This window comes from Bradysia coprophila, chromosome X (genome assembly GCF_014529535.1).
Source record: "Bradysia coprophila strain Holo2 chromosome X, BU_Bcop_v1, whole genome shotgun sequence".
NCBI lineage: Eukaryota > Metazoa > Arthropoda > Insecta > Diptera > Sciaridae > Bradysia > Bradysia coprophila.
The window spans coordinates 5,077,131-5,092,493 of NC_050737.1; the positions used below are offsets into that span (position 1 = coordinate 5,077,131).

The window sequence follows — 15,363 nt, forward strand, 5'->3', positions numbered from 1 at the left end:
AAAGAAAATCACTTACCCGAACTCTTGCCTCCGTTAAATTTGTCCACATTGCAATTTCTTCTCGGGTTGACATATCCGGATATCGATTTCTGCTGAACGTATGCTCCAATTCTTGTAATTGTTGCGATGTGAAATGTGTCCGTTGCCGTCGTTGTCGTTTGTTTTTCTTGTCGTTTTTAGTTTCTTCAGTTGTTACAATGGGATCGTCGTGTATCCCAGAGGTATTTTCTGTTTTTACGGCTGTTTCGTTTATGGATCGATTTACTGGAAAAGTTTGAAAAATTTTCGGTTTATTAATGTGTTTAATTGAACTGTTCATGGCGAAAAGAATTTCTAATGCAAGCGCCTATTTTGGGTGACACTGTTAATAAAAAGTAATTTATGTAACGGGACGGGGTCACTTACAAAATTTGCCCTCAGAAATCACGTTTTATCTGTTTCACTCAAATAACAACAGATAAAGGTGCCTTCAATTACATTCGGATGGTGTTTAACCAAAACTAAGCAATTTTTGGAAATTTTATCCCTTAAAATAGGCCCGATTGCAATTATTCAAGAATAATCATCTGTTATTGACACCTATGATCAAAATAGATGCTGCTATCTTAATTGCATGTAAAAGTTATTGAAGTAAAAGATTCTTCTTAACTAGTGAGAAAATATCGCGACGTATTTTCGACGTCGCTTATGAAAAACTTTGTTCCTAACTTGAATGCTTAAATGTTTTTCAGCGAAATCGATTCAAGACCTCGCTTTCAGCTGGCGCTGCCCGATACATTTACCAAGAGAAGTACAAGATTTAACAATTTGGTATTGTTGTTTATGAAATATTAAAATAAATTCGATTCACGTTAGTCGATTTCCTTCTTCTTTCAACAAAAAACCTAGTGAATCCATATGAACCCCAGTAACATTACAAAGTATCTTCTCGTTGAAATAGATGATGGAAATGTCATGTTAACGCAAAATTCTTAAATCGTTCGATAAGTGATTCAGGATAAAGTGTTTCAATTCGCAAACATTACAAACATTTCACCCATTATACATTAGGCACTGTGATGCTTTTTGTAAAAATACAGAATTTCATTCTTGTACAAGAGGGAAAAAACGTAATTCTATATTGTCGTATGCGCCTATCTCGGCCTATCTACACTTATGTAAATACAAGATTCCTTATCACACTTCAGAAACTCAAAAACAAATAAACATATGTTATGCAAACAATAGTACAAACAACACATACTCTTCCCTGACAAGAAATTATAAATAAAATGCGGATAACGAAAAAAAAGAGTGTTCTACCTACACCCATTCACACATGATATTGTTTATTCTTTGACAGTTTACATGAAATTATCTTGTCGTTAAGAGAGTGTTTAAGATTTTCAAGATATTATAAATTACCAAAAATATCTTTTTCATTTTTTCCTCCGAGTTTTCTTAATGACACATCTTCTCTTGCACATTAAACAATAACATGCAGTTATGGATCTGACGAACCATATATACTTCGTGTGGAATATATTTTATACTTCCCCAGTTAGTGAATAAATAAAATGCATTCCAGCGCAATAGGTCAATGTGATCAATCAATACCGTAGATTGATATATGATACACAGTTATTAATTTTGATAAGAGTCGCAAAGCATGGTTGTTTGAAGAAAAAAATAAAATGAAAAATTCCTGGAGACTCTTCTTCGTATATACAAAAGTCTAGACAATATCAATAGAGACACAAACGTTCTTCGGAAGTAAATAAAATGCAGGGAGACTTTTATTATGTCTCTGTTTGTATTATACAGAGGAAGCAATTTATTGATAATAAATCATTTCCTTTTCGAATAAATCAGCGACTAAAATGGGAAAGTCATTGTGTGAAATCATATGTTTTCAATAGAAGATTTTTTTTCTATTAATTCGGCAAACCCTAACGCGTCAACAGATAGTTTATGGAACAGTGCAAGACGCGTTCTAACGTCTAACGTTCTCTAATGTGCTTGTCTTACAATGGGGATTGGATTAAAAAATTCAAAAGAAAAAGTTCTATACAGAACCGAAAAGCGGAACCTATGCATGGTTGAAAGCGTATTTCATGGGTCCTGAATTCGACACATTTATCGCAGTCATCCATATCGAATTGAATTTTTGCAAAACTTTGGAGAATGAGACAAATTCAGGTGTTTTTCACGAGAAGAAACAACCATTTAAAAGTCTGCTACGAATACAAATATCCATCGTACAGCTACGAATACCCATAACGTAGCTAGATGCTAGATTAGTTTAGCATAATGTGTACACGAGTCATTAGACGCATTACACATAGAAGGTAAAAATGCCTAGTTGAAGATGGGATAACTTTGTGAAGTCCGGTTTGAGTTTGTCTTCTCAAATTTTCTACGTTTTTAATTTTTCTCTTTACTTTATTCATTGCAGCAACACAAGCGAACTCAGTCAATTATTGTGCTGAAAACTCTTCTACATCGAAAATGTTACTTACCATCATTCTTTCGATCCCGATTCCGATTTCTGGATGTCGTTTGAAAATTTAATTGTGTATGATCAATACTGCTGGCAACGGCGGTCATTGATGAATGACTACTTTCTCGAAAATCACCTGTTTCTGCCCATACTGAAAATAAAAAAATGAAAAATAAATTTTCGTTTCGAGTCGTTTTGCAATATTTTCTTAAAATCAAAATCAGTTTCTACTAGCCGTATCACACCAAGTGGTGTTTCTATTCTAACATCAAAACAAATTTACAATAAATTTCAAAATTAGCCCATTAAAGACGAATTATTTTCCCGTCAACGTGTAAGAATTGTGTAAACGATCCAATTAAATATGTTAACGTGTTACATTCGTGCAGACAGAAAATCGAATTGCTTTCGAATTCCATCCAGTCATTCATGAATGAACCATTTATTAATAAAAGGAAAACTGAACGTTTTTTTCGTATTTTATTATTTTCTATTGGTTTTTTTTTTTGTCGTCATCTTCTTGTTGTTCTCCCATTCATTTAACATGAAATGCGTGTAACAAATTAGTTCAACCAAAATTAACCTAAAAGTAAATATATTGCTCTCATTTTCGGGCAACAAACTAATAAATCTTTTAGAAATTCCACACACTTGACAAGTGTTAAACGACTTAAAACAAAATTTTTAACAGGCATCGATTACACGTTTTACTAACAATTCTGTCACTAGAATTTATATCTTTTTCGGTGCGCCTTTTCGTCAATTTTTTTTTCTGTATATTTAGTAAATCGTTGTTTGGGAATGGAAGAAAATGTTGTGTGAGCATATGTTAGTCGTTCAAGTAGTCGTACCATTGTACATTGTGTGATAGGAAAACGGGGAGCATTCGATTTTTTTTTGTAAAGCATAAAAGTTATTCTAATTTTTCCTCCCATTATATAGGGCCATATCCATTTTAACGACTCCTAGTTAATCACAATTAATAATTTTCGATGTGTCGTAATTTTGTTAATCTATTTTCTGTTTTCGTTAATAAATTCGTAAACGAATTAACAATTAATTCCAAACAACACACAAAATCCCATATATCATTTCCTTTTTAGAAACCGATGTGTGTTTGTCTCGGCATATATACTCACATAAAAAATTATATCTTTACTCGTATTATGCATCTGCGGTTCACTTATACTGACTATACACAGAGTACGTAAATGAATTCATATATTTATCATATATCTCACTGTCTGAATGATCTTAATCCCATCATCTGTCTGATATAATAATTTTCTTCTTCAAAACTTTATTTATAGCTCTTCTTCGTATTATTTTATTTTTTTCCTCTTGTTCCCTCTTCTTCGGGCTATAATTTCGAAGAGAAAAAAACTGCTATCCTATTAAAACTATATAAAGAAAGATTAGTATTGCATTCATCGATGCATTCTTAAGAACATTGAAAATCTTCTTTTTTATATCATAACTATATACCAATGTATGCAACCCATAAAGTCGAGTTGGCTTGTAAAACACACGTAAGCACCCTTTTAATATACCATTAAATAGAAAAAATTTCCCAACGAACCAAGTATGGAGTGAACGAAGAAAAAAAAAATCCATCCATTAAGCACATTTGGCCATTACTTTAATAAATTGTGAAAGTTTTGCTGCTTTAAAGTTTACTTTCTTTATAGCAATAAAAGTAACTTTTTAAACGGCGCGTAATAAATCTTCGTTTTGTTCGTGCGTTTTTTTTATTATTATTTTCTTTACGGTAAGATTGTTTGTGTATGTGTATGCTGTCGGATATCGAACAAATGGAGAAAATTTCAATGTAAAACTATTTCGATGAAAAAAAAAAATCTAAAGTTGATGGAAAACTTAATAAGAAAATGTAATTCAGGTTTTTCAAGAGCTTACAAAGAGCTTTATTAAAATTCGATATCTTTCGTACAATTTAGACAATTTTATTTATTAAAAATTAAAATCGACCAATGATCGTTGCAGCTCGGATGGAAGAAAAAGGTCGATCACGTACGATAAAGTTTACTTTCTTTCGAGGGAAAAAAAACTTTTCAGTCGATTTAAAGTTTTAGAGTGTAAATGCAACTGTACCGACTGTACTTACATTACATTACAGCTTTCATTCAATTATCGTCGCAGAGGTCACAGACCGAGCGGCGACGCAAGTGTTTGCCTCAATGTGTCTTTAAGCTGACTAAATCACGAGAACTGCGTTACCTATTATTGAAGACACAGGTTTTTTTTAGAATGAATATTTCACGTTGTTGCTCTGACTGAAATAGGTTAGGTTGGACATTAGACATGTCCTTTACATCATGAGATCGGCGTCTTAGTGGAAAGTAAGGTCATCCTCCTTTCAGGTCCTATTTTTTAGAATTTAATTCTTAATTATTCCATAAAAATGTTTAAAAAATTTCTTAAAATTCTTAAATTTCTGGATTTACAAATGGAAGAATTTTTAGGATGTTTTTAGATTTTTATGGAATTAAATTCCTAAAAATGAGCCCTATAGTTATAATCAACCATTCACGTTAGGCTCTGTTCACATTGAGACATGAGACAGCCTACACTGCCTACAGCTGGTTGTGTGTGCGTAGGAGTCGATCCACTTATCCTTTCTAATAGTAAAAGTGTATCGTTATATACTGTTCAAGAAGAATTCAAATTTTTCATGTTTGCTTATTCGTCCTGAATATTTCGAACCCAGGACTAACCCAGGATTAACCGAAAAGGGTTTTTCAACTAGAGATAGAATGTGAAGATAGTTTGTGATATTTCTGAATTAAAAAGGAATGGACGAAAAATTGTAATCATTTTCGTTCCTGGGAAAGTCCCTCCTACGTAAACAATTGATGAATGACTTGTCTATTTACACCGATGACTTCTTGAATAAAATGTAATAATGTTTCCAATATTTCTTATCCAGCACTTTATTATGACACTTTTCTATCTTCGTTCAACACACAAAGGCATCAATGGTTCAAATTCATAACATTGAATCGAGTGAATTCAATTTTAAAATTGAAATAAGCAGTAACAACATGTTCGAAATCAATTAAAATAATTTTTCAATGATCCGAAAGCTATAACGCTGAAACTATATTAGCCATACGACCATATACGACTTACATACATATCCGCACACAATATCATCAGATAAACCAATAAAAACAAATGGCACAACAGCAAAATGAAATCTAAAAAAATGCAAAAAAAAACCGCACAACAACACAACCACAAAAACACCATCACCTCACAACCCTTATTACAATCAAGAGAGCAATAAAAGCACACATTTGTTTCGACAGAAATGTAATTTTTATATGATTTAGCCTGATGAAGAATCTGTGCTAAACGGGGTGTAAAATTATTTGTGGATTTTCATTTGTAAACATAAACAAAAACAATTTTTTCCGTACAGCTATAAATGTGCACGATTGACGAGATATGAAATGGTCTTTTATAGCAATTTCGGGTAGCGAATGCGAAAATGATATAAAAACAACCCTTTTTCTCAATTAAATGAATATTTCGGACATCTGTCTGTATAAAATATAATGACAGTGCAATTATAATGAGGTAAATTGAAAAATAAATGACTTCTCTTTTGGAAGATAAACATTTTCGATTTGATCCTTTTTTATTCTTCTTCTTCTTCTTCTTCTTCTGTCTATTTGTCTATTTGTTGGTGACGAGGCCATCGTGTCGTATTTTATTGCTTGAGGAAAAAATGTTGTCCAAAATAATTCAAACAATTTCCGATTTTTATATGATTTACTCTATTAGGAAATCGCGTACCGCGTGTTTCCTTATCAATTTATGATATCTACCTCCGCATCACGTAACTTCAACGGGAATTTTCAGTTAAACGCCGAAGAAAATCGATATTTTCGATCAAATGAAGTAACAGATTCAATAATTACATTGGTCATAATGTTGGCCGTCTTTGAAACCATTTTTTATTAAAAACATTTTTTACAATGAAATTACAATTATGAAAAATTACGAATTATCACATTTTTGTTTTATGTGGGACCTGATATTACTAGTCCCACAGATTCTGACAGCTGTTATATTGAATGCAATTTCTGAATTTTTTCCCAGTCGAAATTTTTGTCGCACATGTATAGGTTTCTTCCATCGTACGGTAAAAACGAATTTTGACAGGCCGAAAACAACCGACCGTCATCCACAGAAGGAAACATAACCGCAACTTAAACAAATTTGTTCGTTAAAAATTCAAAGTGAGGTTGTGTTGGCTTCTCTGTGGATGACGATTGACATTTTGAACGGCCTTGGAAGAGACCTATAACGACCAGTTTACTGGGATAAAAACCAAAAAACCATTCAATATCAAGATAGTCAAATTTGTGTAAATTATGTAGAATCTGTTGAAAACGAAAATGTGATAATTCGTTAATTTTGTTAAGTGTATTCTAATTAGTTTTTAGATTTATAAAAATACGACATTCGATATTTTTAACGTTGTGAATTGGAAAAATATACGAGTAGGTGTTACATAGAAAGCCGTCTGTGAAAGGTTAAACTTTAATCAATCACTAAGTACCTACGTCTATCTCCCATTAAGGTTTCAACCATTTTATAAGACAATTTACGCCGTAAGTGCGGTCGAAATTCAAAATGGAAAGTGCGCTGGTCTTTCTAACGTAGCGTCATTTTCATACAATGAAGCGTTAAAATGTATTTTTCGGTTCACTTTTTCATTGAATCGTTCACTTAAAATTCAAATTTTAGGCACACTTACGGAGTGAATTCGAAGCCAAGAAAACCTAATTTTGCTCTACGATTATTTTGATTTTTGTTGGGGCGACTTGTGGTAATAGAAACTTGTGTGAAGAGTCTTCACTGAAGACACAAAAAATAAATCCACCCGAGCTGTAGTTAATACAAATTTTGCATGCACTTTTTAACTATTAAATCTTCGTATGAAACTTCAACTAATGTTTGTCTGTGTACGGGTACAATTTCTTCTCAATTATTTCGCAATAATTTCTAGAAAGTTTGAAATTTTAAGAAAATAGATATCTGACCAAAATCAAGGTATCATCAACATAAAAATGAAAAAAAAATATTTACAGTATAAGTTAGACCGGTATAAGGCTAACAGAACGACTAGTTATCCAAATGAGTTTAATTTTTAAGATTTCTCGTAGCGTACCACGCACTATATACCAACAAATTACTGAAGTAAGTCGAAACTTACGGTAGGTCGTGAGTAGTCAACCTTGGACTAATCGTACGCTACTTTGAATGTGTCTGAAATTGATATTCTAGTTCAAACTTAATATATTCATAAAACAGGACACCAAAAAAGGTCAATTTGAATTCGTGGTACAGTTCATTGTGTTTGTATTTTAAAAATTATGAAATTTTTGTCTTTGCACTTCATATTGAAAATAAAACTTTTTTTTTTTTGTGATTGGTATATACAACAAGGTATATACTTAGATTATATCCATCTAACAAAAAAGAGAAAAAAAAATGACAACAACATCTCTGTATATTTCACATAAAAAAAAGTAAATACAAAATGTTTGCTGTACATTTACAGCGTAACAAGAGTATTCCAACAAACACAATTTCAATATAAAAATTATTAGAACGTGCTTTCTAGTCTTTGTAAAGACTTTTTAAAAGTCAGGTGCAGTAAACTGTCAAATGGAGACTGGATTAAAGTAGGATTTTGTTGACTTAAGGCAGACCGGGAAAAATGGGAAAAATACGAACAGAAGCACATGGAGTGTAGTTTATTTTTCGGATATATACATTTCGGTTTTTTTTTCTTCTCTGTAACTAAGGGTAATATGAACACTGAAACACTGTACTATGGAATTGAATTGAAATGTAACAAAACACATATATGTAATAAAAATAAGAGCAACAACGAAAAAAAGTTACTTTAGTCGGATTTATTTTTAAATAAATATTTTTTTTACAAGCATGATAAGACAGGATTATCCTATGAATATACATAGATCTTGTCGAGACTCTTCTGCTGAATATGTGTGGTAGAAGTATAAAGTGATATAATGTACGTACATACCTCCTTGTACACACAAATTAATTTAGCGTCACAAAAATTTCAGTAACTTCTAGATCCAGTAACTGGTATTTGTATAAAAAGCCCAACGAACGTGTTTCATTTAGTCTACGTTCCTCAATCCACTCCTTAACAACGTTAAGAGATTACTCCTCTTGCCACAGACGCAGAAAAGACAAACTAAACGTGAATCCTAGTCTTTCAACGGTTTCAATGAAAATCGTTCAATCGAACTCGAACCATTTTTTTCTTTATTATTTTTACAACTTGTACCAACAACATAATAATTGGGCAAAAGTTTGGAATCCAAAATGAATTCATTATCAATTTGCTCCTTGTAGATTTGAATTCACTGCAGAAATTGAAATTCTGTGATCCGAGAAAACCTTTTTAACTTGAACAAGAAGAATCACAGAAATATTTTCATTCATAAACGGTTCATCATCTGCTGTCGACAGCAATAAAAAATCACCACCGATTAACGTGGTATTATATAATGAAATGTATGTAACAACGATTGAAGTAATAGATTTTGTATCAAACACCATACAATATTTTGAACAGATTCAACTTATGCAACGCACTGCTCCTAGCATGAACACTCCTTTGACAAATGTCCAATTTGGAGGCTTTTGTGATGAGAGCTACCGCTTAAGATTGATTGTATTGTGTGTTTTAACTCATACAACGAAAACAAGTCATCTATCTTTACGAAAGAAAGGCTGTGCCTACTGTGACTTCATCAGCCTCCAAATATTTCTTATGTTCATGCTAGGAGCAGTGCGTTGACTTATGGCAATACGTTGCCGTTTCTAAAGTGGTAAAGATAAAGTACGTCGGTTACTAAGGATGAACAGTTGGATTTGTAAAATTAATAGAGTAGAGGATGTAATCGACGTTGCAAGGGTAGACCGATTTAATATTGTAAATTTCGTTTTATACTTTTAGTTCTTTGGTGAACATGATTTTTCATACAATCTACCAATTAATTGACAAATTGACATCGACCAAATAGATAATAACTAAAAGCGCTGAGTCAGTTAATCGAAACGTCTCCCTTTTCCATAAAGATTTATCGACAACCAAACATATATCCATTTTCCATAAAAATTCAAAAATTTGTAATATTTTATTTGTGTTGACCGTTTGTACACATCGAGTGTTGTGTTTGAATATTATAGATTTCTCTACCAAAATGATTTATATGTTGGGTGCAAACATCTGTTCATAATACCCGATATTAAACCTCAAATGACAAATTTTTCTTTTATATTTCTACGCTTCTAAAATATCTCATAAATTAACGAAAATATTTTGCACACGGAATTCAAGGAAGACTTAAAATCGGTGTGAACGAAATGTACAAAAAAAATGAAAAACAAATTTTAAGGGAGGAATGTCGCTTATGGGAAGGTTGCGGTTGTGTAATATTTATTTTTGTAAAAGGCGTGTTAAACCTATTATCATAAAATTGTAATTTATGTTACACATATCTAAAGTTTCAAGAAAACGATACGAAAAAATTAAAGGGAATTGCTGTATGACACAGGCTCACAGCATCCTATTTTATTTGTTCACATGTGTAATGTGTGCTCCTGAAAATCAACTCTCAAAATTATTTTTTTCTACAAAAATTGTACACACTTTCCAATCAAAGCAGAACGTATAACCTAATGCGTTCCGCTTCAAACAATCTCATCCCATTACCGAAACTTGTTTTATTTTTCATTTTTAATTTATCACAATGGATTAACAACCAGAAACTTATCAATTATAATCAAATAAAGATTTTGTCACCCAATGTCAATTTGTTCTCTAATCGTTTACTTTTTGTTGTTGTTGTTGGTGGTGTTGTGTTGTTGTGTGTGCATTTCTAAATTGCTTTCGTACACAACGAGAACAAGAAGGACTTGTTTATGTAAGTGAAATGGTATACAAACTATAATACAATAAGAGGGTAGTTTTGTCTGATGAAAAGATATCCTCCCTCGTATAACAAGACCATCAGATAATAATAATAATATATACAAACCAAAATTGGAATATGTTGCGGGGGTATCATATACGAATTTAACTCTCTTCGTTCATAGTCGTACATATTATAGTATAATGTACATATAAGCCATATGGGACCAATTTTCTGGCCAAATGGAGCTACAATAGTATAATATATGTCGAGTGGAAATGTGTATTATAAGAAAAACGAAGAAGGGCTGGCAGAAAAAAAAATTATCTATTTTCATGCTCGAATCTTCTCCATATTGTATGATTGTGTATTACTGGTTATGACTTCAGATTTCATGTAGCATATGTGCATATTATTCAATGTTTGTTTGGCTTTTTCGTATTGTCGTGTAATACCGATTTAATAATCTTTTTGTGGCCAAGAAATAAGAAACCTTTTTTGCGCTCTGGGTTACACTGATTATTATTGAGTAAAAGTGGAATGAAGGGGTTTGTTTTTGTCTTTGTTATGGTTTGTGTACGTTCATTGTATAACGAATTGGTAGATACCATAGAGGTAGACTATCGTAGATACTGTACTTTTCAATTTGATTTTTCGGCGCTGGTTAAATTTTATGAGATCATTTTTGCACTTAGTTGTAAATTCTATGCATTTTCTCTTCTCACATAAAGATGATCTAAGGATCTTACATTGTGTATTTTCAACTTAACTTATCGAACTTTATTATTCAAAAAAATACAAATTACGAATATAATAATAATAATTCACTTGCAGCAAGTGTTTAGCCTAAGGACGGCTTTTCAACTTAATTCTGCGTTAGTGTGTTCGTTATTTATTTAAATGGCGACTGACGAGCGAGAGGGCGAAAAGAAAACTAGACAAAAACCTTTTCTAATACTTAACTTAAAAACTAAAGACTACAACTGACTAGTGTGTATTTTCAACATTAGGCACCTATGTGACGCAAATTTAACTTTTTGATAATTTGAAAAAATGGTCATTTGGGCATCCCTCTAAAAAGATCATTCAGTACCAATAAAATTTTAAATTCAAAATCCGCCACCCTTTTTAAAATTTATAGCAGGGTACCGACAACAAAAATAAACTTTAAGCTCTGACAAATGCGAGGCTTTATAGCAGACTGAATGTTGAAAATAATGAAGTAGAAGATTTTGCGATAATCTCTTCAAAATGTCTTAGATCAAAAGAAGTAACAGATTTGATGAATTTACTGATAATTTATTATGTTTGGCACAGTAAAAATGTTTAGATAATGAAATCTTGAATTTTTCTATTCTTTAATTTCTTACTTTCACGAAACACCATGCGGAGCGTATTTGGTCTTACATGAAAATTTAAAAGTCACACAAATTACATTTAGTAGAAACATCGATAATACCACAAACAACTATTGTGTAGCCCTTATTTTTAAATTTTCATAAACGGAAAGTATCATTAAATCTGGTACTTCTTTTGTTTCAAGCATCGGCCATTCGTCTCAAATTTTGTAATTGTTGAGCAGCCTTATGTATCATCACTTATAAGTAATCTATACCAAATAACGATGTCACGACACCGGAAACATTATCTGTGGCTATCATAAATCGTTGCTCTCAACTCAAATGATAGTAGGATAGTATGACGGAAGAGTGTTTAGGTTCAGTCACACGAATCGTATACGGTCAACACAACGACATTTTTTTATAAATTGAAGGTTTCTGTGACACAGCAGCGTTTTTATTCAATGGAAAAGAAGTTATATCACAAACTGACGCTCGGAACAATTTCGTCGGAAAAATAAACTAGCCGAACTTGAACTTGAGCGGAAACAGAAGACGCGAATTGACGAGACCATTCCGTAAATAAATTATGAATTCTTGATGTTAATCTTTAAATCCATGTTATTAATGGGATCGTTTCCTTTCATCTGCACTAGCTCTGCATATCTTTTGTGTAATGAAAATTTCTCTTCAAATGCAGTTACGTATTTTGTTGTGTTGTGCATACTACAAGATCACACCGATGGTGTACTGGTTGTAACGGAATATATTATTCTAAAAATGTAAACAAATTTATTTGAATAACATTGTTAGGTTTTTCGAGCTGTGGTTAAAGGCTGACAAAATATTTACTTGTTGACAAAATGAATCTACGTGGAAACGAGCGAATCCGAAAGAAAAACACATTTTCCATCATTTGTTATTTTAAATCTCAGGTAATACACAGTAAATAATAAAATTATGTAATAAAATATACTCAGCGACATATACGATATAAGGTGATATAAATAAGGTGGTTAACTCTTAACCGCATAAAACTGATCCAATAACATTCCAGGCTCAACCGGTCTTAACTATAAGCCAAAGGACTTAATGAATCACAGAAGCTTTTTCAAGATAAATATATAGATATTTCATATAGAAAATATAGAAAACTCTCGCTCTCAGTCTGTCTGCGGTGTGTGTGAATATGTACACGCGCAGATTATTTGACATCGACAGCATAGCACACCGAGTGCGAGAAAAAGATGGCAAAATTGTATATATATAAAAAAAGATAACAGCAAATGAAGCACTCTCCTCGTTGGTGTATGGAATGTTATATTTTCGTTCGGCAAACTAAACAGCAAAATTTCACATTCATCTAAATAGAACAGAAGAATAATATCAAGACGAGAAAATATATTTGTATGAACGGCGCTACCCGGTTTGAAAATTAGTCCAATGTTAACCACTCAAGTGCGGTTGGTAATATAATATGTTAATTCCGAATTTTTGAAATCAAATACTGGAAGTTTTATTACACTAAACAGAAGCTAGACGCAAATCCGGTCGACTTAACATTTATATCCGGATATTATCAAAACTCATAATTTCCATTTAATCATTTTCTGATTCATTTTAATCATCGTCGGAAAGAAAACAGTTTCTCATTTCAGTTTTGGGAGGAATGATTTGAACAGTTCTTGGTGTTCTTGGTGTGATGTTATTTTTTAATATGCTATCCTCTCCTCCCGTTATTTTTTTAAGCGATCATTTCCAATGAGTCGACGATTATTTTCGTTCAAAGAAAAACATACCAGAAACATGGAATTGACGATAAAAAATACAAAAAAAAATGTTTTTTTTTGTTGTTCTGCATGTTATTCTGCTATGCTCTCCATTTCCATGAGCAGCGATGAAGAAAGAAGAAATACATGTGAACGAACAACTTATAAAACAATAAATCCCACTTCAAGAATACCGTGACATTTAGGACCAACTATTTTCAGAATATCGCATTGACTTAGCTATAAGTTTTTATTTCGACTTTTTTCCATCAAATATACGATAATTTTCCATACAGCTGTCGACGACATTATTCTTCAGTCTCAAATTAATTTACCCAATGTTAAAAAAAAATAGACGAAGAAATCTTCTTTATATTTTGTAGTTTGTGTGTAAATGGAGCATGCAATTAAGTGTTTATGTTTCTATAATAGTAATAAAATATATGGAACATAATTAAGATGAAGTTAATAAAATAATTAATTACGGTGTCGTGACGACTTATTTGTTTATGATGTACGTTACACACATTCTAATATCTTGTATGCGCATATAAACGTTTACAGTGTATTATATGGATGTACGGAATGTTATATGTATACTACACGGGATATGCGGTTGTTTTCATCATAATTTAAATATTTTTTTAATTCAATGAATGAATAATGGAGTCTCGTCAATTCAGTAAGAAAAAGGCGAATTGACTTGATTCACTGTTTATAATTAATTTTTCATTAGCGGTAATGATGGCGCAATGTCTGAGAGATAGGTCGACTTCTAATCTTTACGATGCTTTTAATGCATGGCGAAAAATCCGACACGTTAAGTCGGTCATTATATTGGTGTACGGCGGCAATTTTACTTTTTGCACAATCGACTGTGTGAGTTGAAGAGAGGAAAAACCTATTCTTTTGTCTCTTTCTTCTTTTTAAACTCACATTCTGCTATGGTACTGACTGTAACGAAAGAAAGATTACTCGGCGTGCTGATTCAATGAAAAAAATGTTGTGGGATTTATCTAGTCTCTTGAAGGATTAAATTTTAGTGGTGCTTCTAAAAACAAAAAAGTATCCAGCGTACCTGGTGGATTTCCATGGATAATACAAATTCCTGTTCAGAGGCATGACTACTAGCACAGAGATTAAAGAAAGTCGATTCTATCAAAACGGATTGTTGTTGCTTAAAATATTATTGAAATTGACCAGTGACAGCACATTTTGATTAAATCAAGTGTTTAAGACATGCCAGAATCAAATTGAATGTAGATCTACATAGTACTATCGGTACGAAATTTAGGTCGCAATATTTATTCCAAATAGGAATGCAATCGTCAATGAAAAGAGGGTATATAGTAAGTCTGGCATAAATATGTCTAGTTTACAGACATCTGTTATCGACAGCGGCGACAAAAAAATGTAATTTGAAAATAAGCCAAGAGCCTACTCGATTTTTTATACCAAAAGAGCATAATAAAGCAAATGAAGTTGTTTAAATCTGTTAAAAATACTTAGACCAAATGAAGTAGCAGACTCGCCAACTAATTTTGTGATATGCTTGTAGACTGTGAAGTTTTTACGGTTTATATGGATGCCGTAAAACATGGAAGGTAGAAGTGGATTTATAGCTAGACCTTCAATACATCTTAGCATCTTGTGGAGATTTTGGATCCTATAGATCATGTTAAACAAATGAAGTAAAAGATTTTGTTTCAACATGTAAAAAATACTTAGACGAAATGAAGCAGTAGACTCACTAACTAATGATATTCTTGTAGACTGTGAAACGTTCAGAG

General features: G+C 32.1%; 1 protein-coding gene across 2 annotated transcripts in view; it reads right to left on the reverse strand.

Moving 5' to 3' along the window:
- The window catches only part of LOC119084970 (pituitary homeobox homolog Ptx1), a 47,152-nt gene that overhangs the window by 16,196 nt on the left and 15,593 nt on the right, over window positions 1-15,363 (reverse strand). For both annotated transcript variants that reach the window (XM_037195124.1, XM_037195130.1), the window contains exons 3-4: window positions 2,499-2,630; window positions 17-264 (exon numbers count right to left, since the gene is read on the reverse strand). In XM_037195124.1, coding sequence (XP_037051019.1) covers window positions 17-264; window positions 2,499-2,630 — 380 coding nt within the window. The remainder of the gene's footprint in view (window positions 1-16; window positions 265-2,498; window positions 2,631-15,363) is intronic.